Here is a 26,084-nt window from a genome sequence, read left to right on the forward strand (position 1 = left end):
TTTTAAACAGAGCCTCTCTTCACATTTATTAATTCCTGGGAGGAATGAGGGAGGCTTCCCCAGCCCCCCAGAGACCCCGGCCTTCTGCTGCAACAGGAGGGGAGGGAGCCAGTCCAGAATCCCCGGCACTTCTGAGGACACCAACAGCACCCTGGGCCCGCGGCTGCATCAGCTTTCTAGACAACGGGAGAAAAGAGAAATGGTGGAGGAGGGGAAATCCTATGCCCTCCTCCTCGCGGAAATCAAGGCCGACCTCCCTGACGCCCCCCCGGAAGGAAGCGCGTGATCCGCTGCCAGCCGAGACCCCCATCTGCGCCTCCAGCTGCAGGGCCTTTGCTGGGCGGTTCCTCGCCCGCAATTCCCCCACGAGCCCTGGGGAGACCCAGCGCTAACCACGGTGCCCAAGGGAGGAGCCGGGAGAGGCCCTCCTGGAGGTGGGCACAGCCCAGCAAACGCCAGCAGACGGAACCGGCACCCGGGACCCAGGGCAACGTCACCTGCCACCAGGAGCTCCACAGGGTCGCTGAGCTCCGATTCGAAGGTGTGGGGCACCCAGGAGCGGTAGCGGCACCTGTAGTTGCCAGCGTGCTGGGGCCCCACGAAGATCAGCTCAAGGTTCGCCGCGGCCCCGGGGGTGCGGACCGTCTTCACGGCCTTCGTCTCGCCCTCGCGCAGCAGCTCGAAGGTGACGTCGGGGATGGGTCCCTCGCAGCGCAGGACGGCATCTCGGCCCGCCAGGACCGCCCCACTCCACGTTGCCCGGAGCTGAGGCCTGGGAGGGGGTCCTGGGCGGAGCGGGCGGGTGGTCGGGCCAGGCCACACCCCAGGCCGCGCCCGCGCCTGCGCCTCAGCCCCGGCTTCATCTTCCCTGTCTTGTTCCTGAGCGCAGAGGGCTCCTCCGGCCCAGCCGAGCTGCGCCCGCTGCCTTCACACCCCGGACATCCGCGCCACACGTGAGTGTCCCCGCACCCCTCCCCCAGGACCGTGGAAGTCCCAGATTCGGGCCTGCTCTGGGGCTTCTGGGGTCCCCAGCCTCGGTCACTCTGACGGGTGAAGGGAAGAAGAAATGATGGAGAAAACGGTGCTCCTTCATGGAGGGACCAAAAAAGGACATACAATCTATGTCAATAGATGAGGGTTTTCCCTCCATAAGTTTAACTTTAAAAGTGTATTTAAGGTGCCGGGCGCAGTGGCTCACACCTGTAGTCTCAGCACTTTGAGAGGCCGAGGCAGGCGGATTGCCTGAGCTCAGGAGTCCCACACCAGCCTGGGTAACACGGTGAAACCCCGTCTCTATTAAAATACAAAAAATTAGCCGGGCGTGGCAGCGTGCGCCTGTAATCCCAGCTACTCGGGAGGTGGAGGCAGGAAAATTGCTTGAACCTGGGAGGCAGAGGTTTCAGTGAGCCAAGATTGCGCCACTGCACTCCAGCCCGGGTGACAGAGTGACACTCTGTCTCAAAAACAAACAAAACTGTAAGGAATCAAATGTTACAAAATCCTGGAAGATTTTGGTAATGCTGTTGATAATTTCAGGGAAATTAATGAAGTACATGTAACTACTTGATTTAAATGTGTATTTTATTCAATAGTTTGAGTATCTTGCCATGGAAGATACTAGCCCAGCCTAGCAGAAAAGTGCAATATGTATAATATACTTTCGCATTTTAAAAGTTATATTCCCTATCCATTTTGAAATGCTGGGCAAACTACATGAAGTTATTTGCAATTAATTGTAAGCTAATCAGGAATTTTGAAAGCTTGATTGGATTAACAAACTATAATGTTGAAATTTGGTAAAATCATAATGTTAATTTTTACAGTGAAACGTTTTCTTATAAGATAGATATACATATCCTAGTTTAATTTTGTGTCTTAGTGTGGATTTACAAATTTACTACAGTTATTCTGAGCCCAGGAACCCAATCAGATTTCAGGCCAGTTTGATACTGGCTGTTCTTAATTCTAACAGGAGAGTACGACATCATACTAAATGTTATGTCAGTGAGACTGTGTTGTCTGTGGAGCTTAGTAAATTAATCATTTTCTTCAGACTTTAAGGAGAGTGATAAATAAAATTTGGAGTCATAGGATATAGATGTACAATTTAAAGATTAAACTTTTTTTTTTTTTTTTTGAGATGGAGTTTCGCTCTTGTTGCCCAGGCTGGAATGCAGTGGCATGACCTGGACTCACTGCAAACTCCACCTCCCGGGTTAAAGCAATTCTCCTGCCTCAGCCTCCCAAGTGGCTGGGATTACAGGCATGTGCCACCACAGCTAGCTAATTTTGTATTTTTAGTAGAGACAGGGTTTCTCCATGTTGGCCAGGCTGCTCTTGAACTCCTGATTTTGTGATCCACCCGCCTTGGCCTCCCAAAGTGCTGCGATTACAGGCGTGAGCCACCTTGCCTGGCCAAGATTAAACATTTTTCATCAATTGTGGATGGTGGCTTATAACACTGCAAGAATAGGCTGGGCATGGTGACTCACAACTGTAATCCCAGCACTTTGGGAGGCAGAGGCGGGCAGATCACAAGGTCAGGAGTTCAAGACCAGCCCGGCCAACATAGCAAAACCCGGTCTCTACTAAAAATACAAAATTAGGTGGGCATGGCGGCATGCGCCTCTAATACCAGCTACTCAGGAGGCTGAGGCAGGAGAACTGCCTGAACCCAGAAGGCGAAGGTTGCAGTGAGCTGAGATTGCACCACTGCACTCCGGCCTGCAAGAATAAAAGTAAGTTATCCAAAAAAAAAAAAAAAAAAAAAAGGAGAAGGGAGGAATGAAGGAGAGAGATGGGGTGGGGGGGAGAGATGAGAGAGAGAGAAGAAAAAAGAAGAAAGAAAAGAGAGAAAGAAGGAAGGAAGAAAGAAGGAAAGAAAAAGAAAGAAAGAGGAAGGAAGGCAGGAAAGAAAAGAAAGAGAAAGAGAAGAGAGGACGGTGCTCCCAGCAAAGGGTACCACCTCAAGATCTGGAGGTCAGACCTGTGCCCTCACGCTCTGCTGGGCTCTGAGTCCTGGAGACGTCGATGAGGAAATCAGAGGGACAAACAGAGCTGGGGACGGCGGGGATGGGGAGAAGGACACATCAGCCGTGCGCCTGCGGGACCGGGGCCGGGGCGGGGGGTCCAGTATGACGACTGACATGGCCAGTAAGGAAAACAAGGCAGCCACAGAGCTGCAGGGATCTGAACAAGAAAACCTGGGTCCAGCCTCCCTGCTGCCGACCACCATGCTACACGTGACCTACGGGCTTGCGTCCGTGGGAAATAAGCCGAAATTCCAGGCGTCCCCAGACCCTCGACCACCGATCGTCTGCTCCCCGCCGGGGTAGGCGATGGGGGCTGAACCAAGGCCCAGAGCGCCGCCGTCGGACGCCCAAGGAAAGAGGGGAAAGACAGGAGGCCCCGAGGGGCACTGAACCCGCGCCCGCCTTCGCTGGTGCCCCGCCAGCTCACCGTCCACGCGCAGCTCCAAGCGCTCGCCGGGCGCGGAGCCCCCGAAAGGCGGCTTCAGGTCCACGTAGACGCAGCTGTAGTTGGCGGAGTCAGCCACGGAAATGTTGTGCAGCTCGAAGAGGGCCTCGGTCCCAGCGGGGCTCTGGAAACGGTGCACGCGGCGCCCGCCCCTGTCCTCGCGCACCAGGGCGAAGCGCGCGCCCTCCAGGGGCGCCAGGCACCGCAGCCGCAAGACCCTGCCGGACTCCGGCTCCGGGGAGGACTCTGGCTTCGGGGAGGACTCCGGCTCCGGGGAGAACTCCGGCGCGGGCAGCGTCTCTGCGGAGCAGCACGCGGGCTGACCCGGGCGCCCAGCGGCTGGCTTGGCCCTAACGCGTGGTCTGGCCTCGCGCTATTTGCCTTGGCTGAGTCTTCTGCCCGCAATGATCTGGCCAGCTTCCTCCCTCGCCTCCTCCGGGCCCGCCCCACCTTTCCATCCCAGTCCTTCTTGGATATCTCACACGCACCCTTTCACTGTTTCTTAGTAATTTGTCTACAGACACAGACGGGAAGCGGGGACGGGGACATGTTTTGTGCATGGCTTGATGCCTGGTGCACGATGCCGCTCAGTAGTGGATTTGCTCCACGAGCGTCTTCTGAGCACCGCCCCAATGCCCGCGCCACGGAGGGGCCCCTGTGGGTCCGCTGGGCATAGGGTTCGCTGTCCGGTGCTCAGAGTTTGCTAAATACCATCAGGTCCAAGGCAAGCGAGCGGAGGAGCTGCCTCCGCAGAGGCCCTCAGTGCTCACCCAGACCTGGCAGCTGGGATGGGACCTGCCAGGTGGTGCCCCCTGTGGCCTGGGCCAGACCTGTTCACCCACTTATTCTCTGTGGGGCCTGAAGGTTGTCACGCTTATCGTCCTATTTGCAGTTTAGGACCCTGAATCGGCGGGTGGGCGGGTAAAGTTGGTATTGGACCCTGGCCCAGAGCACTGCACTTCCCCAGACTCTACACCTGGTACTGCTCCTGCTCCCCAGGGACCCAGCCGCGTCCCTGTCCCTGCTGGCCCCGGCTCACCATCGCTCAGAATCAGCTCGACCGGCGCGCTGTCCCCGGACCAGGCATTTTGGTTGTCATGCAGCCGGTAGCGGCAGGTGTAGTGACCTCCATCCCCCAGGGCCACCGCGTTCAGGTGAAAGAAGACGCGGTCTGGGCTGGTGCTGCTCCTGGGTACCAGCAGCTCTTTCTCCCCGCGCCGTAGCTGGAAGTCCACTCCACTCAGGGGAGCCACGCAGGTGAGGGTCACCTTGTTGCCGGGGTGCAGGACCTGGGAGGACTCTCCACGGTGCATCAGCACAGGCGGTGGTGGTGCAGCTGCAATGCAGGCAGCATTACTAGGCTGCCCCATCCCTGGAGCTGCCCTCTGCCCAGTCCCCAGACCTCTGCCCTCCGGGTGCAATCCCAGGAACACCCTTCCATTCTTTTTTTTGAAATGGAGTTTCGCTCTTGTTGCCCAGGCTGGAGTGCAGTGGTGCCACTCAGCTCACTGCACCCTCTGCCTCCCAGGTTCAAGGGATTCTCCTGCCTCAGCCTGCGGAGTAGCTGGTACTACAGGCACCTGCCACCACACCTGGCTAATTTTTGTATTTTTAGTAGAGACGGGGTTTCATCATGTTGGGTAGACTGGTCTCGGTCTCTTGACCTCATGATCCGCTGGCCTCAGCCTCCCAAAGTGCTGGGATTATAGGCGTGAGCCACCAGACCCCACCCACCCTTCCATTCTTTGGGCATCCTCTGCCCAAACTCCTTTGCAACCATCAGACCCAGGCAACCGTGTGGCCAGCTTCCTGGACCTGGTCCTGGGCAAGGGCATTCAGCATGGAGGTCAGGATAAATGTGGTCATGCCCCCTGCATCCTCCTCCCCCAGCAGCCCCCAGAGATGGTTCCCACAGTCACCGAGCTCCTCAATGGTCACAGTAGCGCTGGGCTCAGAGAGGGCGCCTTCCCCATCGGTCCGGTAGCTGCAGCTATAGTTGCCAGGCTGATGGACTGGAAAGGTGGCCTCCACATCCTCCTGGGCCTCAGGCACCTCCAGAAACTCATGGTCGCCTTCCCGCCTCAGCAGAAAAGTCACACCCCGCAGCCCACCTCGGCACACCGCTGTTGTGTTGAGGCCGGGGCTGACCCAGGACACTGGCGTCATCGAGAGCCAGGGAGCAGGCAAGGACTCTGTGGGTGGGGTGGAGTTGAAGAGTGCTTCTGCATAACACAGGAGACGTGGGAAGCCCAGCAGAGCCTGGGCCCCACACTCATAAGACTGTGAAGGAGACAGGGATGGAGGGCATTGCTGGGAAAAGGCAGGCGGGCACCAGTGGAAACAAGGCATACAGCAAGAGAAAAAGAGTGTGTGGGAGCTGTACGGCATGCCGGGCCTGCTGGGGACACAACCATGTATTCCTTACAACACAGACATCATCCCCATTTGACAGATGGGAAGATTGGGGCTCAGAGACATCGGGTGACTTGGAGGAAGGGAGATCCCCCAATCAACAACCTACCCACTGCCTCCTGGCCCCCAATTCATGCCCCAGCTCACTTGGCCCTGTCAGCTCCAGGAGCTTGCTCAGCTGGGTCCATCCTGTGGACAAGCCTGAGCGGCAGCGGTAGCGGCCCTGGGTGTCACCCGTCAGCAGGAACTGGTGCTTGATGGCAGGTGAGTCAAGGTGCACAGGCTCCTGGGCCACCCCATTCTTGAACAGCTGGAAGTCTGGGGTCTCCAGGCGGGCCTGGCACGTCAGCGTCACATTGGCCGAGGGTTTCAGCAGTGATTCAGACTCTGCCCACAGGCTGGGCTGGGTCTCATAAACTGCAAGGGGTGGCTGGGATCAGCTCAGTGCCACAGAGACAGGGCTCCCCCATGGCCTGGGCCCACCATTCCCAGACCTCACCCCTGCACTCACATATGGCTGCTTCTGTCACTGGGCCCCAGGTGACACCTGCGGAGACAGCCCCCGTAAGGCTCTCGTTCCCGCCCCCTCCCGCCCCAGGGACCCAGACCCCAGGAGGCCTCACCCCACAGCAAGAGAAAGACCACCAGCATGGACATGATGGTCGCGCTCACTCCGGTGCAGTGAGTGTCTGGGGTGAGCGTCTGCGCAATGAGGCCCCGAGGGAGGGCGGTGGGGGTGGCTCGGGCACTGACCTCTTCCCATGTTTGTCCTTCCCGGAAGGCGGGGGCAGGGCCCCCATGGTGTCAGGGCAAAGGGTGAACTTCTGAGGCCTCAGGATGCCCAGCAACAATTATAATCAATAATCATGTATGATTAATAAGCTAAATCAAGACTGATAAAATGATGCTAAAACCACCTCATCCTCATTTCAGTGTTGGATCCTGGATCCTGTTCTAGAAAGAGACGCTGAGTTCTCCCCACTCTACCTGGAGCTGCTGAGGTCAAGTGGAGAGTGCCGGGGCTGAAGCCCAGCGAGCCCCTCCCTGTCACACCACACTGCACATGTGACACCAAAGGTGGGGTTCACCTCTTTTCAGACTTTCTGCGGTTGCCCTCACATGGGCTGTCTGGAGGTGCACCCTCACTCTTCCTGAGGACTGTGGTTCCTTCTCCATCACTGGTTCATTCTGCATGGTGTGACCCACCACGGCTCTGGAGTCGGATTTCCACCCAGGTCATTCAGCTGAGACCTGCGCTTCCCAGGCCTACCCGTGACATGTGCTCAGTTACCTGAGCTGCTGGTGGTCACTCATGTGGCTATAGTCTGCTGCCTGGAGGCCAGGCCTCCCGCTTCCCCGGCCTCCCCCTCTCCTCACCACAGCCTGTTGGGATGGAACAGGACAGGGGGTGAGACCGTGGTGCTTTCACACTCAGCCTCCATGGACATCCTGTCATTCCCACCCGGGGAGGTCTGGTCCCCATCCTGGGTGTCCCAGCCTAGCTCCGCTACGAGTGTGAGGGCCCAGGGCAACCGCCTAGCCCTCATCTGCCCCCTGCACTGCATCCTCCCCACTCATTCATTCCACAGGCATTTATTGAGCATCTACTGTGTGCCAGATGCAAAGAAGACAGTGGGATAACTGGGCAAGGAGCATTCCAGGCAGAGGGAGCAGCCAGTGCAAACACGGGATATGCGGTTGCAGTGAGAAGGAGCAGAGACCAGGAGTTGAGGCGACTGCAGAGCGATTGCAGAGCTCAGAGGCGTGATGAAGACCAGCTGGGCACTGCAGCGGCTCTGGCTTCTGCTGTGAGGGACGGGGAGCTGTGGAGACTCCCTCTGTTTGGTCCCATTTCCATATTGCTGAGCACCTGCTGCATGCTCTCTGTCCTGCTCAGAGCCAGTACCTGGATGGAGGCTGTGTGTTCTGGGTGGACTGGGGGAGAATGCATTCTTTGCAGAAGAGACAACCAGGTGCTGAGGCCTGAAGTCATAACCAGACCTGAGGCACTCAGACAAGGACTGGTGGCCAGGCCAGAGGAGCAGAGCTCAGGGTGTGCACAGAACTCAGAAGTCAGACCATTGAACAGTGACCGAACCTTTCAGCCCATTGGCAATGAGGCTGCCCAGGCAGCCAGAGGCCTGGTCAAATCTGAGGTCTGCAGAGATGGAGCTGTCATTCTGTGTTTCCTTTGGCAGTCCCAACACCAGCCTCGTTGCACCCTCCTCTTAGCTCCCCTGGGTTCTCCAGCCCTAAGGGTGGTAGCAGCTTCCTGCAAGTATCCAGCTCTGAGATTCTGCAACATCCACTTTTGCTCTCTGAGCCTTGCAAAACCTGCACAATCAGTCCCTAACTTATATCCCCTCTGTTTGAAATACCTAGTGTGGTTTCTATTTCCTGACTTGACTCTGACTGGTGTGGTACTTGGTATAAAGAAGGTTCCCTGGCCAGGTGCGGTGGCTCACGCCTATAATCCCAACGCTTTGGGAGGCTGAGGCAGGAGGATCACTTGAGCCCAGGAGTTTTGAGACCCGCCTAGGCAACATGGTGAGACACTGTCCCTACAAAAAATTTTAAAATTAGCCAGGTGTAGTGACGCAAGTCTGTCATCCCAGCTGCTTGGGAGGCTGAGGTGGGAGGATCACCTGAGCCTAAGAAGTCGCGGCTGCAATAAACCGTGATTGCACCACTGCACTCCAGCCTGGGTGACAGAGTGAAACCCTGCCCGCTCCCCCAAAAAAGAAAAGTCCCATGAAACAGACCTACACAGGTGAGATTCTGAAATTGATCTGGTTCTGACCTCGGTCAGAAATGCAGTGCTGAGCCTCTTGCCAACAGAATATGAGACACTAGAAAGCCATAGCATGCGGTTTCATCATGTTTAACTGTCACCTGTGGTTGCCTGAGATGAAGTGCTGACTGGAGCGAGCACCTTAGGAGACACAGTGGCCACTGCACTGAGCAGCTGGTAGCAGCAGTGGTGACCATGTGGACTGTGGGGTGGGTTGGCTGCTTTTGACAGTGCCAGAGAACTTAAAGAAATAGCCACACCTGTCGGAGACCCCAGTTCTTGCCCACCTCTGCACGGACGAACCTCTCGCCGAAGTGGAGCTTGCCGCCCTCCCTGGGGTAAGAGCCCATCCCACATGTCCCCAGACAGGCCTGGATGGCCGGTGGGCTGTCGTCAAAGGGACCGTGCAGCCAGGGTTCTCCACACCTAAGGCCGCCCCTGCACTCCCAGCAGGAGGGCGCCCGCACCGGCGGCCCGAAAAAGGCTGGGCCAGCAGACAGCGCACTCACGCCCGGGACCCCGCAGTGCCGCGTGTCCGCGACCTCCCGCTCAGGGCGTCCTCGGGTCAGGGCGCAGCGCGGCCCCCGTGCCGCTTCTGGTGCTCGTTGAGGTTGCAACGGTGGCTGAAAGGCTTCCCGCACTCGCCGCAAGCGTAGGGCCTCTCGCCCGTGTGCGTGCGCCGGTGGCTTAAGAGCTCCGACTTGCGCACGAAGGCCTTGCTGCAGTGGGCGCAGACGAACGGCCTCTCGCCAGAGTGCAGGCGCTGGTGCTGGCGCAGCTCGGAGCTGCCGCGGAAGGCCTTGCCGCATTCTGCGCAGGCGAAGGGTCGCTCTCCCGTGTGCGAAAGCCGGTGGTGCGCCAGGCCGGAACTGCCGCGGAAGGCCTTGCCGCAGTCGGCGCAGGCGAAGGGCTTGGCGCCTGAGTGCGTGCGCTGGTGGCTGAGTAGGTTGGAGCGCTGGCTGAAGGCCTTGCCGCACTGGGCGCACGCATGAGGCTTCTCGCCCGTGTGCACGCGCCGGTGCTCCGCCAGGTAGGAGCCCATGACAAAAGCCTGGCCGCACTCGGCGCACTCGAAGGGCCGCTCACCAGTGTGCGTGCGCTGGTGCTGCAGGAGCTGCGAGCTCTCGCGGAAAGCCTTTCCGCACTCGGCGCAGGGGAAGGGCTTCTCGCTGCTGTGAGTGCGCCGGTGCTGCCGCAGCCCCGCCACACGCACGAAGGCCTTGCCGCAGTCGGGACAGGCGTGTGGCCGTGCGCCCGCGTGGATCTTCAGGTGCTCGGCCAGGTTGGAGCTCTGGCTGAAGGCCTTGCCACAGTTCCGGCAGGCGTGCGGCCGCGCGCCCGTGTGCACGCGCCGGTGCTCCAGGAAATTGGAGTTCCAGCTGAAGGCCTTGCCGCACTCCGGGCACTCGTAGGGCTTCTCGCCCGTGTGCGTGCGTCGGTGCTGCACCAGCGTGGTGCTTCGGCCGAAGGACTTGCCGCAGTCCGGGCAGCGGAAGGGCTTCAGGCCGCTGTGTGTCTCCTGGTGGTGGATGAGCTGCGAGTGCGCGCGGAAGGCCTTGCCGCACTCCCTGCAAGCGTAGGGCTTCTCGCCGCTGTGGATGCGCTGGTGCTGGCTGAGGTTGGAGCTCCAGGCGAAGGCCTTGCCGCACTCGGGGCACGTGTACGGCTTCTCGCCTGTGTGCACGCGCCGATGCTGCAGCAAGTAAGAGCCCTGGCTGAACGCCTTGCCGCACTCCCCGCACCGGCAGCCCGGCTCCTCTGGGAGAGGGGAAGGGCGCAACGCCCGGTCTGCAGGCTCGCTCCCGGGCCCAGCCCCGTCCCGCCCACCGTCTGCGGGGCCCAGCTCCCTGCTGGGGCCTCCCTGTTCGTCCGCCGCCCCCAGTGTGGCTTGCTGCCGCTGGCCGTTCCCTGCCTCCCTCGGAACCTCCGTGGAGTTTTCCCAGGCCCCCCAGCCTCCAGACACAGCCCCCTCAGAGAGGCCCCTCGTGGCAGTCTTCACATTGCAGAGGACCTGGCCTTCCTCTGGGGCCACCTGCAGGGTCCACCCTCCTGGGGACTCCATCTCGCGCCTGTGACCTAAAACAGGAGAGAAAAGGCAAGTACCTTAGAGAATACAAAGAACACCAGACAGAGGGCCTGAGGGGGACAAGACGGTGGGTGGGCTGTCATCCCCCACTCTTCTCCTCCAGGGCCCTGGATGCCCAATGCCCTCTGGAGCCTGGAGCAGGAAGGCCAGCAGGTGGGCTAGACACTCGGGGGACGGGCCAGCACTCTGGGCCTGCTTGACAGGGCCACGTGCACATCCCCACACCCGGCCCGGCCCAGCAGGAGGGGAGGGGGCGCCAGCATGGCAGAAGGACTCAAAGTTGCCCACGCATCTGCACTGGCCCTACTGTGGCACCACTCTCCTCCCCTTGCTTCACGGGGTGGGGCCCCAAGTGTCAAGAAGGTGGAGACTCCAGTTTGTGAGGAAGACGATGGACCCGTCTCCATTCCAGGAGGCTGGAGGACACCGCCTGACCCAAACACAGCTATGTCTGCCTCACCCACTCCACCCTGGCTGGATCCCTGGGTAGTCCCCTCCACACAGTATGGGCAGCATGTCCAGGCTGGAGGATCTCAGTGGCTGTTACCCAGGCAATGTCCACACCAGGCCTCTGTGCAGGTCAGACCAGGTGGTCCAAGGCATGGGGTGGCTGTGCAGCCCAGATCCCTGAGAGAGAGGCCAAGGGTGGGAGGGCCTCCTTGGTCCTAAGGCCATGCCTGCCTGTCCAGCCGATCCTTCCCACAGCGAAGTCTCTACAGCGAGCAAAACCCATCCCCATTTGCCCTGAGCACCTTATCATCCTTGTGTAGTCTCCAGCCCCGCTGCCAAGGCAGGGCAGGGACAAGTGTGTGGATGGTGCCATACCTGGAGGTGGGGCCTGGAAGGGGCCCAGGGAAGCCTCTTGCTCCTCTCCCTCCTCTGTCCTGGGGACCAGCTCCTCTTGGGGCCTGGGGGCTGGCACCTGGGGACAGGAAGGCAGCAGGGCAGGGTGAGGTGTTCAGCCTAGCAGATCTGAGGAGAAAACAAGGGGCATGCGGTGGCATGACCCACCCTTCTCTGCACCTTCAGTTCTCAGGACACAGTGCGGAGCACACAGGTGTGGACTGGAGATCTCTGACTCTGCCGTCCAAGCCAAGACCACCAAACTCCCACCTGTCACCATCACTTTCCCACAGCCCCCAGGCCTTCTCAGCCACCAACCCACGACTGGCCCCAGTGCTGGCTCAGCTGGGGTCGTGAGCAGGGGAAGCACACCCAGCCCCCAGCCCAGCCCCCACTCATCTGGAGTCCTGGCCCAGCTGACTCCTGCTGTAGCCGCTCCGCCAGGGCAGTGGCCTCCTCAGGGCTGCCTGGCACTGCTCCTGCGTGTAGGCCTGGATCTCCGGGAGCAGTGTGCCCAGTAACTGCTCCAGCACCAAGAGCTCCAGCATCTGCTCCTTGGAGCAGGCCTCAGGCATCAGCCACTGGCAACACAGCTCACGCAGCTGAGCCAGGGCCCCTCGGGGCCCCGCTGCCTTCTCGTAGCAGAACCCCCAGAAGCACTGGCCAGGGCTCTTGGAGCTGGGCTCACCCACCGTCAGTTCCAGTGGACCCTGGAAGACCTGGGGGGCCAGGGCTGATGCCTCACTCGTCTGGGCAGCCATCCTGCCCCTTTCCTGGGAGGGGAGGGCAGCTGCATGGCCCAGGGTACTTTCTCTGCAGCTGGAAACACAAAGGTGAGCCTGTGAGCACAGCAAGGCCACGAAGGTCCCCTCCTTGGGACCACCTGAGACTGAGTAAAAATGGAAGAATGGGGGTATCGGCGTTTCTGGCCCCCAGTGTCAGCATCTTTGCCCACCTGTGTGTCCAGGTGCCTGAGGGACACACTGAGGTGCCATGGCTGCTTGTACCATCCCTTCCCCGCCCCCCCCCCCTTTTCTTGAGGGTCCCTGCCCTGCCCTGTCTCCTTGGCACCCTTCATCCCACACACAGAACAACTAAGACAGAGACTGTGAACAGGACACCCAGAGTCAGACCAGCAGATGGGTCCTGTTTGTCCTCTCCAGGAAGTGTTTTAAAAATTTAAGTTAGGCCAAGTGCGGTGGCTCACGGCTGTAGTCCTAGCACTTTGGTAGGCCGAGGCGGGTGGATCACGAGGTCAGGAATTCCAAGACCAGCCTGGCCAACATGGTGAAACCTCGTCTCTACTAAAAATACAAAAATTAGCCAGGCGTGGTGGCAGGCGCCTGTAATCCCAGCTATTCGGGAGGCTGAGGCAGAGAACTGCTTGAACCCGGGAGGTGGAGGTTGCAGTGAGCCGAGATCGCGCCACTGCACTCCAGCCTGGGTGACAAAGTGAGACTCTGTCTCAAAAAAAAAAAAAAGAGAGAATAAATACTGATACACACTACAAGATGGATGAATCTTGAAAATATTATGCTAAGTGTAAATGAAAAAATTCAGACACAAAACACTTCATATTATGTGATTCCATTTATGTGAAATGTCCAGAACAGATAAGTCTGTAAGAGACAGAAAGTAGATCAGCGGTTGCCAGGATCTGCAGGGAAGAGAGAAATGGGAGATACAGCCGTGGGAGTGATGAAATATTCTGGAATTAGTGGTGATGACTGTGCAACACTGAATATACCAAAAACCACTGAATTACACACTTTAAAAGGATGAATTGTATGGTATTTATGTTTTTTTAAAAAGTTACCACCCAATCCCAAAAGCTTAAAAACTGTATGACTCCATTTATTATTCTTTTTCTTTTTTTTTTCTTTTGACAGGGTCTGGCTCTGTCATCCAGGCTGGGGTGCAGTGGTGCAATCTCATCTCCCAGGCTCAAGCCGTCTTCCCACCTCAGCCTCCCAAGGAGCTGGGACATCAAGTGTGTGCCACCATACCCAGCTAATTTTTTTATTTTTTATTTTTCTATTTTTGAGACGGAGTTTCGCTCTTTCACCCAGGCTGGAATGAAGTGGCGCAATCTCGGCTCACTGCAACCTCTGCCCCCAGGATTCAAGCGATTCTCCTGCCTCAGCCTCCCCAGTAGCTGGGATTACAGATGCCTGCCACCAGGCCTGGCTTATTTTATTTTATTTTATTTTTTAGTAGAGATGGGGTTTCACCATGTTGGCCAGGCTGGTCCCGAACTCTTTTTTTTTTTTTTTTTTTTTTTTGAGACGAGTCTTGCTCTGTCGCCCAGGCTGGAGTGCAGTGGCACCATCTTGGCTCACTGCAAGCTCTGCCTCCCGGGTTCATACCATTCTCCTGCCTCAGCCTCCCAAGTAGCTGGGACTACAGGCGCCCGCCACCACGCCCGGCTAATTTTTTTGTATTTTTGGTAGAGCCGGGGTTTCACCGTGTTAGCCAGGATGGTCTCGATCTCCTGACCTCGTGATCCGCCCGCCTCAGCCTCCCAAAGTGCTGGAATTACAGGCGTGAGCCACGGCGCCCGGCCGGTGGGCCGGTCCTGAACTCTTGGCCTCAGATGGTCCACCCGCCTCGGCCTCCCAAACTGCTAGTATTACAGGCGCGAGACACCTCGCCCAGCCTATGCAACATTCATGAAATGACAAAATGGTAGAAATGAGAACAGATTACTAGTTGACAAAAAGAGGTTAACGGGGAGCAGAGGTAGGAGGGAAGGATATGCGGCTCTGAAAGAGCAACACGAGGATCCTTCGTGATGGAAATATTCTGCATCTCAGTTGTGATATTGTATTCTAGTTTTTCTTTCTCTTCTCTTTTCTTTTTTTGAGACAGAGTCTCGCTCTGTTGCCCAGGCTGGAGTGCAGTGGCGTGATGTGGGCTCACCGCGACCTCCACCTCCTGGGTACAAGCGATTCTCCTGCCTGAGACTCCCGAGTAGTTGGGATTACAGGCACCAGCCTCCACACCCGGCTAATTTTTGTGTTTTCAGTACAGATGGGGTTTCACCATGTTGCTCAGGCTGGTCTTTAACTCCTGAGCTCAAGGGATCCACCCGCCTTGGCCTCCCAAAGTGCTGGTATTACAGACATGAGCCACCGCACCTGGCCTCTAGTTTTTCAAGATGCCACCTTTAGGGGAACTGGGTAAAGGGTACATAGGGTATGCATTATTTGTTACTGCATGTGAATTTGTAATTACCTCAAATCAAAAGTTAAAATTTTTAAAAAACGACATCTGATTTCAATAAAAATCCATATTTGTGTATTGAAGTATCAGAAATCCGGGTCCCCCAAGGGCCCATGTTTCTTAAGGCGGAGCCAGGCACCGCTGCCCCTCCATCCTGTGGTGTGCGACCCCGACCCGCCAGCCCCCAGCCCCATCTATCAGGGCTGCCGTCCTGAGTCCGTCCTCGTCGTGGGATAGCATGTGAGCCCCGTAAGGTCCTTCCTGTCGGCCTCACTGCTCCAGCCTCCCCGACGTCCTCACATCCACGCTGCGTGCCCTTTCTGAGCCTGAACGCCTCCTCCTCACCACGACATGATCAGAGCCACCTCCCGCGTCAGTCCCAGCGCCCACGCCCCCAACAACGGGCACTTGTCTGACCAGTCACGGGTACTTGTGTCTCTCCCACAACCCTCAAGGCCTAGGCTGGACAAACAAATACGGAGTGGATAAAGGGGAGGAAGCTGCGGCCAGGTGGCGCGAGGCCTGCGCGGGCAGCTCCGGAGGCTCGGAGGCGAACCCAGCCTGGTGAGCTCCGAAACTACCCGGGGCTGGGGGCTGATGAACGAATAAATGAATGTGGGAAGAAATGATGGCGCGGCAGGGCATGAAGGCGGAGCCACAAGGCTGGAAGAGTGATGAGTGAATGAGTGAAAGAATAAACGAGCAGGAGGAACGATGCTACAGAACCGATCGCCATAAGGCTCGCGTTCACCGAGCGAACAGCAAACGGGAGCCGTTTCCGTCCCGACCACGGTCGCCTCTGGCCCGTGCAGGGCCACTTCCGGGCCGCTCTGGACGGCGCGGAGGCCTATCTCTCGGTGGTCCCAGAGGGCCCAGCACAGGGCCGAGCCCCGTCCTGCCCCGCGCGGCGGGAGTGGTTGGAGCCGGAGGGCGGATCTGTGCCTGGCCCAGGGTGTCCGTCGGCGTCACTCACCGTCCTCGGCCCGCCTCTGCGTCCACCAGGCGCGGCCTGAGAGAGGCCCGCACGCGGGCTCGAGCCGCGTGGAATGGTAGGAGGGCGGGCACCGGGTCTCCTGGGAGGCGCGGTTGCCTTCGGCAGAGCGGCCCAAGGCCTCGCGTTTCTCCCCACTGCGCCTGCGTAACTATGGCGCGACTGCGGGCCTTCTGGTTCCCATGGGGACGGCGCCGCAGCCAAGCTACTCTGGCGTCCTGCGTTGCCATGGATGCGCTCCGCCCCTTCCTGCACCCGGCCGGCCTCTGCGGCACACACCCAACAGCTACACAGGCGCCTGGGGCTACCCGGGTCGCGGACGCAAGTCGGGCCGACGTAGCTTCTCCCTGGCGGTCCTCCTCCGGCCCCAGGCCGTCTTTACCACCCTGGAACCTTGCTGAGTTCACGCCACTGAGCTGCGTCTCACACCCACGCGCTGTGGAACACCCACCAAGCTGGAATCCACGCCGTTTTTAAAATAGAGTCGGGGGCCGGGCGCGGTGACTCACGCCTGTAATCCCAGCACTTTGGGAGGTCGAGGCGGGCGGATTACGAGGTCAGGAGATCGAGACCATCCTGGCTAACACGGAGAAACCCCGTCTCTACTAAAAATACAAAAAATTAGCCGGGCGTGGTGGCGGGCGCCTGTAGTCCCAGCTACTCGGGAGGCTGAGGCAGGAGAATCGCTTGAACCTGGGAGGCGGAGGTTGCACTGAGCCGAGATCGCGACACTGCACTCCAGCCTGGGGCGACAGAACGAGACTCCGTCTCAAAAAAAAAAAAAAAAAAATTGAGTCGGGATCTCAGAAGCTAAGCAGGGTCGGGCCTGGTTAGTACTTGGGAGACCGCCTGGGAACACCGGGTGCTGTTGGCTAAAATAAATAAATCAACCGGGCGCGGTGGCTCACGCCTGTAATCCCAGCACTTTGGGAGGCCGAGGCGGGCAGATCACGAGGTCAGGAGTTCGAGACCAGCCTGACCAACATGGTGAAACCCCGTCTCTACTGAAAATACAAAAATTAGGCTTGTTGGCGCGTGCCTATAATCCCAGCTACTCGGGAGGCTGAGGCAGGAGAATCGCTTGAACCGGGGAGGCAGAAGTTACAGTGAGCTGAGGTCGTGCCACTGCACACTCCAGCCTGGGTGACCGAGCAAGACTCCGTCTCAAAAAACAACATAGACCAGATGCTGTAAGCTAAAATAAATGAATAGCTAGAGACGGGGTCTCGCTATATGGCCCAGGCTGGTCTTGAACTTCTGGGCTCAAGTGATCCTCCCACCTTGGCCTCCCAAAGTGCTAGGATTACAGACCTGAGCCACTGCACCCGGCCTCCATGAGCTCTTTTGATACCAATTTTTCCCAATTTGTACTAGGGAGCTCTCACCTCAGCCCAGGTGGTTTGGGCAGGTGTGGGTACATGGCCCAGGTCCACAGCACGGGGCAGTCCATCCCTCTGGCCCTGGCAGTGGTCACTTTGGACCTGTGAGCATCGTGGGGCTTCTCTCTGAACTGTTAGGGCCTCTATCTGCTTTGAACCTGAGGCTGTGAGCATCTGTCAGCGGGGGCAGCTGCAGCCTTCTTGCCCCCCTGAGGGATGAATCTGTTAAGAGAATGGAGTCCGTACAGAAAAGCAGAACTGAGGGATGGTGTGTTAGTTTCCTGTGGTTATGCAGCAAATTGCCACAAATTTGGTGGCTTAAAACAGCAGAAATATATTCCCGCCCAGTTCTGGGGACCAGAAGTCTAACATCGATATGACTGAGCTGAAACAAGATGTTGACGGGGCTGAGCTCCCTCTGGAAGCTCTAACGTAGAACCTTTCCTTGCCTTTTTCAGCACCTAGAGCTGCATTCCATGTATTCCTTGGCTCTTGGTCCTTTCCTCCATCATCAAGTAACTGGTAACATCTTACTATTTCTCTCATTAAGTTAAAATATTTAACATATGTTCATTTTATCTTATTTGCATGAGAGTCAATTTTAGCTTTAAAAAAATTTTTATTGGCTGGGCGGGGTGGCTCAGGCCTGTAATCCCAGCAATTTGGGAGGCGGAGGTGGGCGGATCACCTGAGGTCAGGAGTTCGAGACCAGCCTGACCAACATGGTGAAACCCCGTCTTTACTAAAAATACAAAAATTAGCCGTGTGTGGTGGTACATACCTGTAATCCCAGCTACTTGGGAGGCTGAGGCAGGAGAATTGCATGAACCTGGGAGGCAGAGGTTGCAGTGAGCTGAGATCATGCCACTGCACTCCAACCTGGGCAACAGAGCGAGACTCCGTCTCAAGAAAAAAAAAAGGGGGGGGGGGGCTGAGCGCAGTGGCTCACGCCTGTAATCCCAACACTTGGGAGGCTGAGGCGGGGGGATCACGAGTTCAAGAGATCGAGACCATCCTAGCCAACATGGTGAAACCCTGTCTCTACTAAAAATACAAAAATTAGCCAGGCGTGGTGGCGTGCGCCTGTAGTCTTGGATTACCCATGCTGGAAGAATTCAGCTGCCCGGACATGAGGAAACTCAGGCCTGCAGTCCTGTGGAGAGGCAGTGGAGCAGTGCATACTCCAAGCCCAGTGGGGCCTTCAGATGATTGCAGTCTTGGCTGCCATGTTGACTTCAACCTAGTGAGAGGCCTTGAGCCAGAACCACAGGCCAAGCTGGTCACGAATTCCCCACCCCCAGAAAATGTTTGCGATGATAAATGTTTGTTTGTTTGTTTATTTATTTATTTATTTATTTATTTTTGAGAAAGTCTTGCTCTCACCTAGGCTGGAGTGCAGCGGCGCGATCTCAGCTCATTGCAACCTCTGCCTCCCAGGTTCAAGGGATTCTTGTGCCTCAGCCTCCCAAGTAGCTGGGATTACAGGCACATGCCACCATGCCCGGCTAATTTTTGTATTTTTAGTAGAAACGGGGTTTTGCCATGTTGCCCAGGCTGTTCTCCAACTCCCGAGCTCAAGCCATCCGCCCAACTCAGCCTCCCAAAGCACTGGGATTACAGGCCTGAGCCACCACGCTTGGCCTGGAGCATGCCCTTGATGTGCAAACTAACCAATCCAGAGCCTCACCCCTCTACCTGGTCCACACACCGCAGGAGACAGTATTCCTCTGTCTTAATCATCCCAGGAACAGGAGCCAAGCAGCTGGGGAACACTCCCACAGCTGAAAGCCCACAGGAATTACTCCAGCTAGCCAGTCCTGTGCTGTAGGCTCTGCTCTGCCTTGCTTTTCCCTTGGAAACCCCAGTAAAGGCTCTGGCTTAGAGCTCCCCCTTGGTCCTGCCCCTGCTGCCTCTGACAGATGCTGGTGCTTTCTCATGTGTCCTTCCTCGTGGGCCGCGCCTCCTGTTTCCAGGATCTGTGAGCATGATGAACTTTGTTTTCCTGAGCTTGTCCTGTGTCTCCTCTTCTGGCCACACCTGACTGAGCAGCACATAAAAGTGACAGAACACCAGCAGAGCTGCTGCTTGGGGAAATTCTGTGAGAAGAGTCCTGGGGTACTAGGGGCACGGCAAGCACTGCTCTCCCTCTCCTGGAGGCTGGGGAGAGCATCAAGGAGACTACCAGGTAGGAGGAACCACGGGCAGGGCCTCCCTCATCAGGATGCTTTCCCTACAACAGAGGGATTTAAGCCCTTGGTGGGTGAGTGCTGGATTAACCAAGACCTGAGCCTTTTGGGGGGTGCAGAGGACAGAGGACACTGTGAGGTGAGTTTCTCCTGGGTAGATTCCCCAGGGGCCTCTGAGGCTGGTTTCAGGCCCTGCCCTTTGGCTGCCCCACTGGAAGCTCTGAGCATCTACCCTTCAGAGACGCTTTCCCTGGTCTGACCTTGGCAAGGGCAAATAAGGAGGTACTCCATGGAGGGTCACCAAGGTCTGGGGCGTAAACGGTGCCCATCTGCACAGTAGCCTGAGGGCCACAGAGTGTGGTAAATGTCAGTGACCAGCCCACGCGGTCCCCAGTGTGGCTGCAGGGGCCACCTAGGATTCTTCTGTTCGGGGTCCCAGGCCACACTTGGGGAACCCTATTGGAAGCAACAAGGTCTAGGCCCTGAGAGCCCAGGGCTCTGCCTTCTCCAGGGCTCTAGCTGAGCCACGTGCAAGCATCCTCCCGGCCCTCCCAGCTGGTGTGAGGAGGAAACTGCAGCCAAAGGGCAAGGTGCTCCACACAGATATGTCCCTAGTCAGCCTGCCCCATTCGGACTCTGGAGTGGGAGCCTTGGGTCTGTCTGGAACCAGTGTGGATGAAATGCAGGGAGAAATTGGAATCATAGCCATGGACAGCCACTCACATAGCTGGGAAGAGGCATGCTGTGGTAGATCCCGGTGGACTCTCACCTCTGCGGTGCTGGGGACGTTGTGCCGACACCTCAGGCACCCACTTCCACTCACACCGCGGAGGCTTGGGGAGATGCGGTTCAGTCTGGAGTCCAGCGGGGGACGACAATAACGGCGACCCCGCTCGTCAGTCAGACCAGGGCAAGCTTGCCAGGGCATCACACTTCACCTAAGGGAACCCTTTCTGCCGCGACTGCCGAGCCGCCAGGGCCGGGACAGGCAGAAGCCTGCCCCGAGGTCTCACTTCTGGAGGGTTACGAGCTGTGCCAGGCCGGCTACGGTAGAGGGTGTGCAAATACCCCGCGGTCCCAAGGCTCCTGAAGCTGCCTAAGGGATATGAGAGGCCCTAGGTTCGAATCCTGCCTCCACCGTCTTATGTTCGTGCCTCTGGAGAGTCACTTTTCCCCGTTTCCTCGCATACCAGAGAGCCCGGTAACACGCACCGCGGCTCTGCGGAGAAAAAGACCCTAGAGATCGTGGACACAGCGTCTGGGCCGTATCAGCGCCGACTCGAGATTATTACTGCTTATGCCTGCAACCGGATGCTGTGCGCCCGGTTAGAAAAGGTCAAATAAAACTCGAGTTAGTGGAAGCCTGTGGACGCCATGTGTACAAAGTGAAGTTTAATCAAGGTTACAAACGTTGGTGGGTTTTCCGGGACAAAGGCCCCTCCTCGACGCAGGGTTCGCTTGGGCGACGCGTCGACTCTCGGCTCCCTGCAGTCAAGGCGCGGCGCGGCCCCCGTGCCGCTTCTGGTGCTCGTTGAGGTTGGAGCGTTGGCTGAAGGCGCGGCCGCACTCTCCGCACTCGTAGGGCCGCTCGCCCGTGTGCGTGCGCAGGTGGCGCACCAGGCTGCAGTTGCGCACGAAGGCCTTGCCGCAGTCGCGGCAGATGTAAGGCTTCTCGCCCGAGTGCAGGCGCTCGTGCTGGCGCAGCTCGGAGCAGCCGCGGAAGGTCTTTCCGCACTCGGAGCAGCCATAGGGCCGCTCGCCGGTGTGCGCGCGCTGGTGTTGCACCAGGCCCGAGCGGCCCTTGAAGGCCTTTTCGCACAGTGGGCACGCGTAGGGCTTGGCGCTGCTGTGCGTGCGCTGGTGCCGGCTCAGGTTCGAGCGCTGGTTGAAGGCCTTGCCGCACTCGGGGCACGCGTAGGGCTTCTCGCCGGTGTGCACGCGCCGGTGCTCCACGAGGTGCGAGAACAGCCCGAAGGCCTTGGCGCAGTCGGCGCATTCGTACGGCTTCCCCCCGGCTCCCGACCCCCGTCGGGGACTCCGCTCGCTGCAGTCCCCGCAGGGCGGGCACCCCAGCCGGAAGGCGCGCGGGGCCAGGCCGGGGCCACGCCGGTGGCGCTCGGCCGAGTGCGTCTTCTGGTGACGGTACAGGCCGGAGCAGCGCACGAAGGCCTTGCCGCACTCGGCGCACTCGTAGGGCCGCTCGCCCGTGTGGATGCGCTGGTGCTGCAGCAGGCTGGAGGTGCGCGTGAAGGCCTTGCCGCACTCGTCGCAAGCGTACAGTCGCTGGGCCGAGGGGTCGGGGACAATCGGGCGAGGTCGCGAGGTTTGGCCGCACTCAGGACACACTGGGGGGCTCTTGCCCGTCTGCTGCTGCTGGTTGGGGCGGAAGCGCTTCCCGCACCGGGCACACGGACGGGGCTCCTCCGTCGCCTGCAGCCTCTCCTGGGGGATCCGCAGGGCCCTCCACGCAAAGGCCTCGCCGCACGCGCAAGCCCGGGGCTGCTGCACCAAGGGGCTCCTCCCGCGGGAGGTCGGCTTTGGGGTCCTCGGGCAGGTCGGAGCGCCAGTCCCCGGTTGGCATGGCCAGCAGTCCGTGTGGACCTCACACAGTTGAGTCCGGGGGTGGTTCCGGATCCGCTCCGGACAGGGGTCACACACGGGTGGCGTCTCCCCAGCGGGCGCCCCGCGATGCCACGCCAGGCAGGAGTTCCTGCTGCAGTCCCCGCCACGCGCTGGGCTCCTACAGGGGCCCTCCCGGGACTGCAGCCCCTCGGGGATAACCAGCTCAGGGTTCTGAGAAGAGGTGGGGCCGCACGGCTCCCGCACTAGGGGTCTGGTCCCGGCGCTGTGCCGGGTCCCTGGGCCGGGGCTCACCCCGAGGCTGCAGCCCCAGGAGCCCCCGCCTGGGGGAGTCGTCCTACCGCCCGCCGCTCCACGCAGGTTCCCCTTTTGAGTGGGGCGGCTCCCAGCTCGGTCCTCTTCGAGGGGCCTCGGCTCCTCGGGCCTCTTCTCCCGGGCCCCGGAGGCACCCTGGGCATCGGCCATGGGGAGTCCTCCCTGCCCAGCCTTCTGGGCTGGAGCCTCCATCCTGAGGCGCAGAGTTCTGGTTGTAGGATCTGGAAGAGCAGAGAAGAAACGGAGGTTGGCGGTTCCCAGGAGGAGAGAAGTGGAGAACTGGGCCAACGAGCAACCACCCCACAGCTGGCACCTACTGGGCGGCCCCCAGCTCTCTACAGATGCGAAAGGGTAAATGGAGTGACATAGGCAGCCCCTCCTGCCCCTCTTCAAATTGTCACCACCCAGACCCCACAGAACAGCTTCCCAGGCTCTGCCTGCCCGCCATCACCGCTCCTCCCCAACACTAGCTCCTAAAACACTGTGCCCCTGGCTAAGACCCTCCCTGGTCCCCCTTCCCCAGGCAACAGGGACTCCCCCGTTGCTCAGCTGCCAGCTCTCCAAAATCTCACTTACTCCTGCCCTCAGTTTCTCAGTGGCAAGCCGACACTCCGGATCCTCCTGGCTCCATTCACTGCCATTGTCCATGTCTTCTGAGAGGTGTGAGGTGAGACTCACCTGACAGCTGAGAGCCTGGCCGGGAGATCCACGCTGCAGAGGCCAATGCTGGACTTCCCCTCCCTTCTTCAACCAGGTAACGGTGGTGCTCTCAAGGCTGGCAGCCTCATCTACAAAATGGGTATGATAACGGTAAGTATAACCAGCTGAGTAGGGAGACAGGCAGCCCAGATCATTCAAGCAAGTGTGAACATTAGCAAGGCCTGGCGCCTGCTATTACTATTTTAAAATTACACTGTGGCTGTATTAGTTACCTATTGTTAAAGCTGCTTTAACAAACTGCCACCCCATAGTGGCTTGAGACAGTGCAAACTTGTTATTTCAGAGTTCTGGAGGTCGTAAGTCCTAAGTGAAGGTTTCAGTAGTGTGGGTTCCTTCCAGAAGCTCTTGGGGAGGACGTTTGCTGACCATTTCCAGCTTCTAGGTGCCACCTACTTTTCTTTTTTCCATCTTCAAGCCAGCAGTAAGACATGTTCATCTCTCTCTTTCTGGGTTTGTCGTCAAATCTCCTTATACTCCTTATAGGATTCTGACCCTTCTGCCTCTTGTGATCACACTAGGCCAACCACACATAATCCAGGAATCTCCCCATCTCAAGATCCAAAACCTCATCACACTCAGTTCTTTTGCCTTGTGAAGTAACATAGTCAGAGGTTCTAGGAAACAGGACGTGCAGATCTTTCAGGGGGCCATTATTCTGCTTACAACAGTGGACTTTGCCGAGATACACACACGTGCATATATAAATATTCATCTCCTAAGCAAGCAATTGAATAGCAAGTGAAAACAAAGGACGGCCGGGCACGGTAGCTCACGCCTGTAATCCCAGCACTTTGGGAGGCCGAGGCAGATGGATCACCTGAGGTCGGGAGTTTGAGACCAGCCTGACCAACATAGAGAAACCCCGTCTCTACTAAAAATACAAAATTAGCCAGGCATGGTGGTGCATGCCTGTAATCCCAGCTACTCAGGAGGCTAAGGCAAGAGAATCACTTGAACCCGGGAGGTGGAGGTTGCAGTTAGCCGAGATCGCACCATTGCACTCCAGCCTGGACAACAAAAGTGAAACTCTTTCAAAAAAAGAAAAGGAAAAAAAGAAAAGAGAGAGAGAGAGAGAGGGAAGGAGGGGGGAAGGCGGGGGTGGGGGCCGGGCGCGGTGGCTTACGCCTGTAATCCCAGCACTTTGGGAGGCCTAGGTGGGCAGATCACGAAGTCAGGAGATCGAGACCATCCTGGCTAACACGGTGAAATTCCGTCTCTACTAAAAATACAAAAAATTAGCTGGGCGTGGTGGTGGGCGCCTGTAGTCCCAGCTACTCAGGAGGCTGCGGCAGGAGAATGGTGTGAACCCGGGAGGCGGAGCTTGCAGTGAGCCGAGATAGCACCACTGCACTCCAGCCTGGGCGACAGAACGAGACTCTGTCTCAACAAAAAAAAAAAAAAAAAAAAAATTGCCGGGCATGGTGATGCATGCCTGTAGTCCCAGCTACTCAGGAGGCTAAGGCAGGAGAATCACTTGAACCTGTGAGGTGGAGGATGCAGTAAGCTGGGATTGAGCCACTGCACTCCAGCCTGGGCGACAGAGCGAGACTCCGTCTCAAAAATAAATAAATAAATTAATTAATTAAATAAATAAATATTTTCCTTATTGTGTTGTGATGTGAGGTTTCTCAGCCTCACACGTGATAACTGTACAATCCTCCTGTCCCCTCCCTAGATCTCATTGTTTCCAGAACAAAGATGGATCTGTCCAGCACAGCCTTTAGACTCTGAATCCCGGATGGCTAACATCACATGCAGAGCGTGAGATGGACACACTTGTGGCACCCTCGTAAATCACTGCTTCATTCGGCACAGGAGCTCAGATTCTTCTCCTTTTGTCCTGTGTTCCCTATTCTGTGCAAGGCAGATATCCTCTTATTTTATTTATTTTGGTGTTTTTTTGAGATGGAGGCTCTCTCTGTCACCCAGGCTGCAGTGCAGTGGCGCCATCTCAGCTCACTGCAACCTCCGCCTGCAGGGTTCAAGCAATTCTCCTGCCTCAGCCTCCTGAGTAGCTGGGATTACAGGTGCCTGCCACCATGTCTGGCTAATTTTTTGTATTTTTAGTAGAGATGGGGTTTCACCATGCTGGCCAGGCTGGTCTTGAACTCCTGACCTTGTGATCTGCCCACCTCGGCCTCCCAAAGTGCTGGGATTACAGGCGTGAGCCACCGTGCCTGGCCAGATATCCCTTTATTTATTTATTTGTTTGTTTGTTTATTTTTATTTATTTAGAGACAGGGTTTCACTCTTGTTGCCCAGGCTGGAATGAAGTGGCGCGATCTCGGCTCACTGCAACCTCCGCCTCCTGGGTTCAAGCAATTCTCCTGCCTAAGCCTCCCAAGTAGCTGGGATTATAGGCATCTGCCACCAAGCCCAGCTAATTTTGTATTTTTTTTTTAGTAGAGCCGGGGTTTCACCATGTTCACGGGGCTGGTCTTGAACTCCTGACTTCAGGCGATCCACCCGTCTCGGCCTCCCCAAGTGCTGGGATTATAGGCATGAGTCACCGCACCCAGCCGATATCCATTTATTAAATGTCTCAGAGGGCTGGGTGTGGTGGCTCACGCCTGTAATCCCAGCACTTTGGGAGTCCGAGGGGGGCGGATCACGAGGTCAAGAGATCGAGACCATCCTTGCCAACATGGTGAGACGTCCTTGACCTGATGTCACTTTTTCTGTCTGTTTTGCAAATTTCTAACAGGCAGTTGCCCTGGGCCACCTGATGGCCTGAAATAACTTGACCGGGAACTAAAAGGACTCACGAAGCATTTAACCAAGACTCTACATGTTGACTTTTCAGCCAAGGACACTTCAGAGCGACTGGCCGCAGTTCTCCAAAGGAAGCTGCTGCCAGTTGCCCCTGGGGGGTTATTTCCTTCTTGGACATCATGACCACAGTGGCAGAAATGCATTGATGGCCAGCACTCTGGGGATGAATGTTTTTGAGTGGAAATTAAACATACCAAACTGGTTAAAGACAAAAATGCAGAGTTGGACAAGTTCTGCAGGTCACGAAGGGCCTTTGAAGCAGCCAGGCCCGGTTCCTGCTCTGCTGTATGGGAGGCTGCTGGCCTGAGCT

The 26,084-nt window shown here is 57.6% G+C and overlaps 3 protein-coding genes and 2 long non-coding RNA genes across 8 annotated transcripts in view; 2 read left to right on the forward strand and 3 right to left on the reverse strand.

Moving 5' to 3' along the window:
• Positions 1 to 6,568, reverse strand: A1BG (alpha-1-B glycoprotein). Its single transcript, XM_031004187.3, has 8 exons — positions 6,513 to 6,568; positions 6,401 to 6,436; positions 6,037 to 6,306; positions 5,397 to 5,669; positions 4,517 to 4,813; positions 3,460 to 3,777; positions 498 to 785; positions 1 to 176 (listed from the first exon to the last, which is right to left on the reverse strand). Exons 1-8 carry the CDS (start codon positions 6,544 to 6,546, stop codon positions 169 to 171), a joined length of 1,524 nt encoding a protein of 507 aa, XP_030860047.2. The 5' UTR covers positions 6,547 to 6,568; the 3' UTR covers positions 1 to 168.
• Positions 784 to 8,290, forward strand: LOC115931592 (uncharacterized). The gene is made up of 4 exons (XR_010132081.1): positions 784 to 953; positions 6,488 to 6,583; positions 6,823 to 6,966; positions 7,479 to 8,290. It is a non-coding gene; the product is annotated as an uncharacterized lncRNA (long non-coding RNA).
• On the reverse strand, positions 7,467 to 16,068 carry ZNF497 (zinc finger protein 497). Of its 3 annotated transcripts, XM_063701737.1 has the most exons (4): positions 15,805 to 16,068; positions 12,302 to 12,428; positions 11,592 to 11,688; positions 7,467 to 10,756 (listed from the first exon to the last, which is right to left on the reverse strand). In XM_063701737.1, exons 1-4 carry the CDS (start codon positions 16,050 to 16,052, stop codon positions 9,246 to 9,248), a joined length of 1,983 nt encoding a protein of 660 aa, XP_063557807.1. In that variant the 5' UTR covers positions 16,053 to 16,068; the 3' UTR covers positions 7,467 to 9,245. The 3 variants fall into 3 exon arrangements, with proteins under 3 accessions (XP_063557807.1, XP_004061644.4, XP_063557808.1); XM_004061596.5 differs by lacking the exon at positions 12,302 to 12,428 and having other exon boundaries at positions 15,805 to 15,899; XM_063701738.1 differs by lacking the exons at positions 11,592 to 11,688; positions 12,302 to 12,428; positions 15,805 to 16,068 and adding an exon at positions 13,499 to 15,161 and having other exon boundaries at positions 7,467 to 10,775.
• Positions 15,779 to 26,084, forward strand: part of LOC134757708 (uncharacterized) — a 16,485-nt gene continuing 6,179 nt past the window's right edge. Inside the window, exons 1-3 of the long non-coding RNA XR_010132082.1 lie at positions 15,779 to 15,880; positions 22,501 to 22,633; positions 22,871 to 23,036. This is a non-coding gene — a long non-coding RNA (uncharacterized lncRNA). The remainder of the gene's footprint in view (positions 15,881 to 22,500; positions 22,634 to 22,870; positions 23,037 to 26,084) is intronic.
• Positions 18,525 to 26,084, reverse strand: part of ZNF837 (zinc finger protein 837) — a 15,703-nt gene continuing 8,143 nt past the window's right edge. The window contains exons 2-3 of one of the 2 annotated variants that reach the window (XM_031004186.3): positions 22,961 to 23,070; positions 18,525 to 22,503 (exon numbers count right to left, since the gene is read on the reverse strand). In XM_031004186.3, coding sequence (XP_030860046.2) covers positions 20,879 to 22,474 — 1,596 coding nt within the window. In that variant the 5' untranslated portion in view covers positions 22,475 to 22,503; positions 22,961 to 23,070 and the 3' untranslated portion in view covers positions 18,525 to 20,878. Of the gene's footprint in view, positions 22,504 to 22,858; positions 23,071 to 26,084 lie in introns of both variants that reach the window. The other variant, XM_055370856.2, reaches the window with a different exon arrangement.

Source organism: Gorilla gorilla, chromosome 20 (genome assembly GCF_029281585.2).
Source record: "Gorilla gorilla gorilla isolate KB3781 chromosome 20, NHGRI_mGorGor1-v2.1_pri, whole genome shotgun sequence".
NCBI classification, from domain to species: domain Eukaryota; kingdom Metazoa; phylum Chordata; class Mammalia; order Primates; family Hominidae; genus Gorilla; species Gorilla gorilla.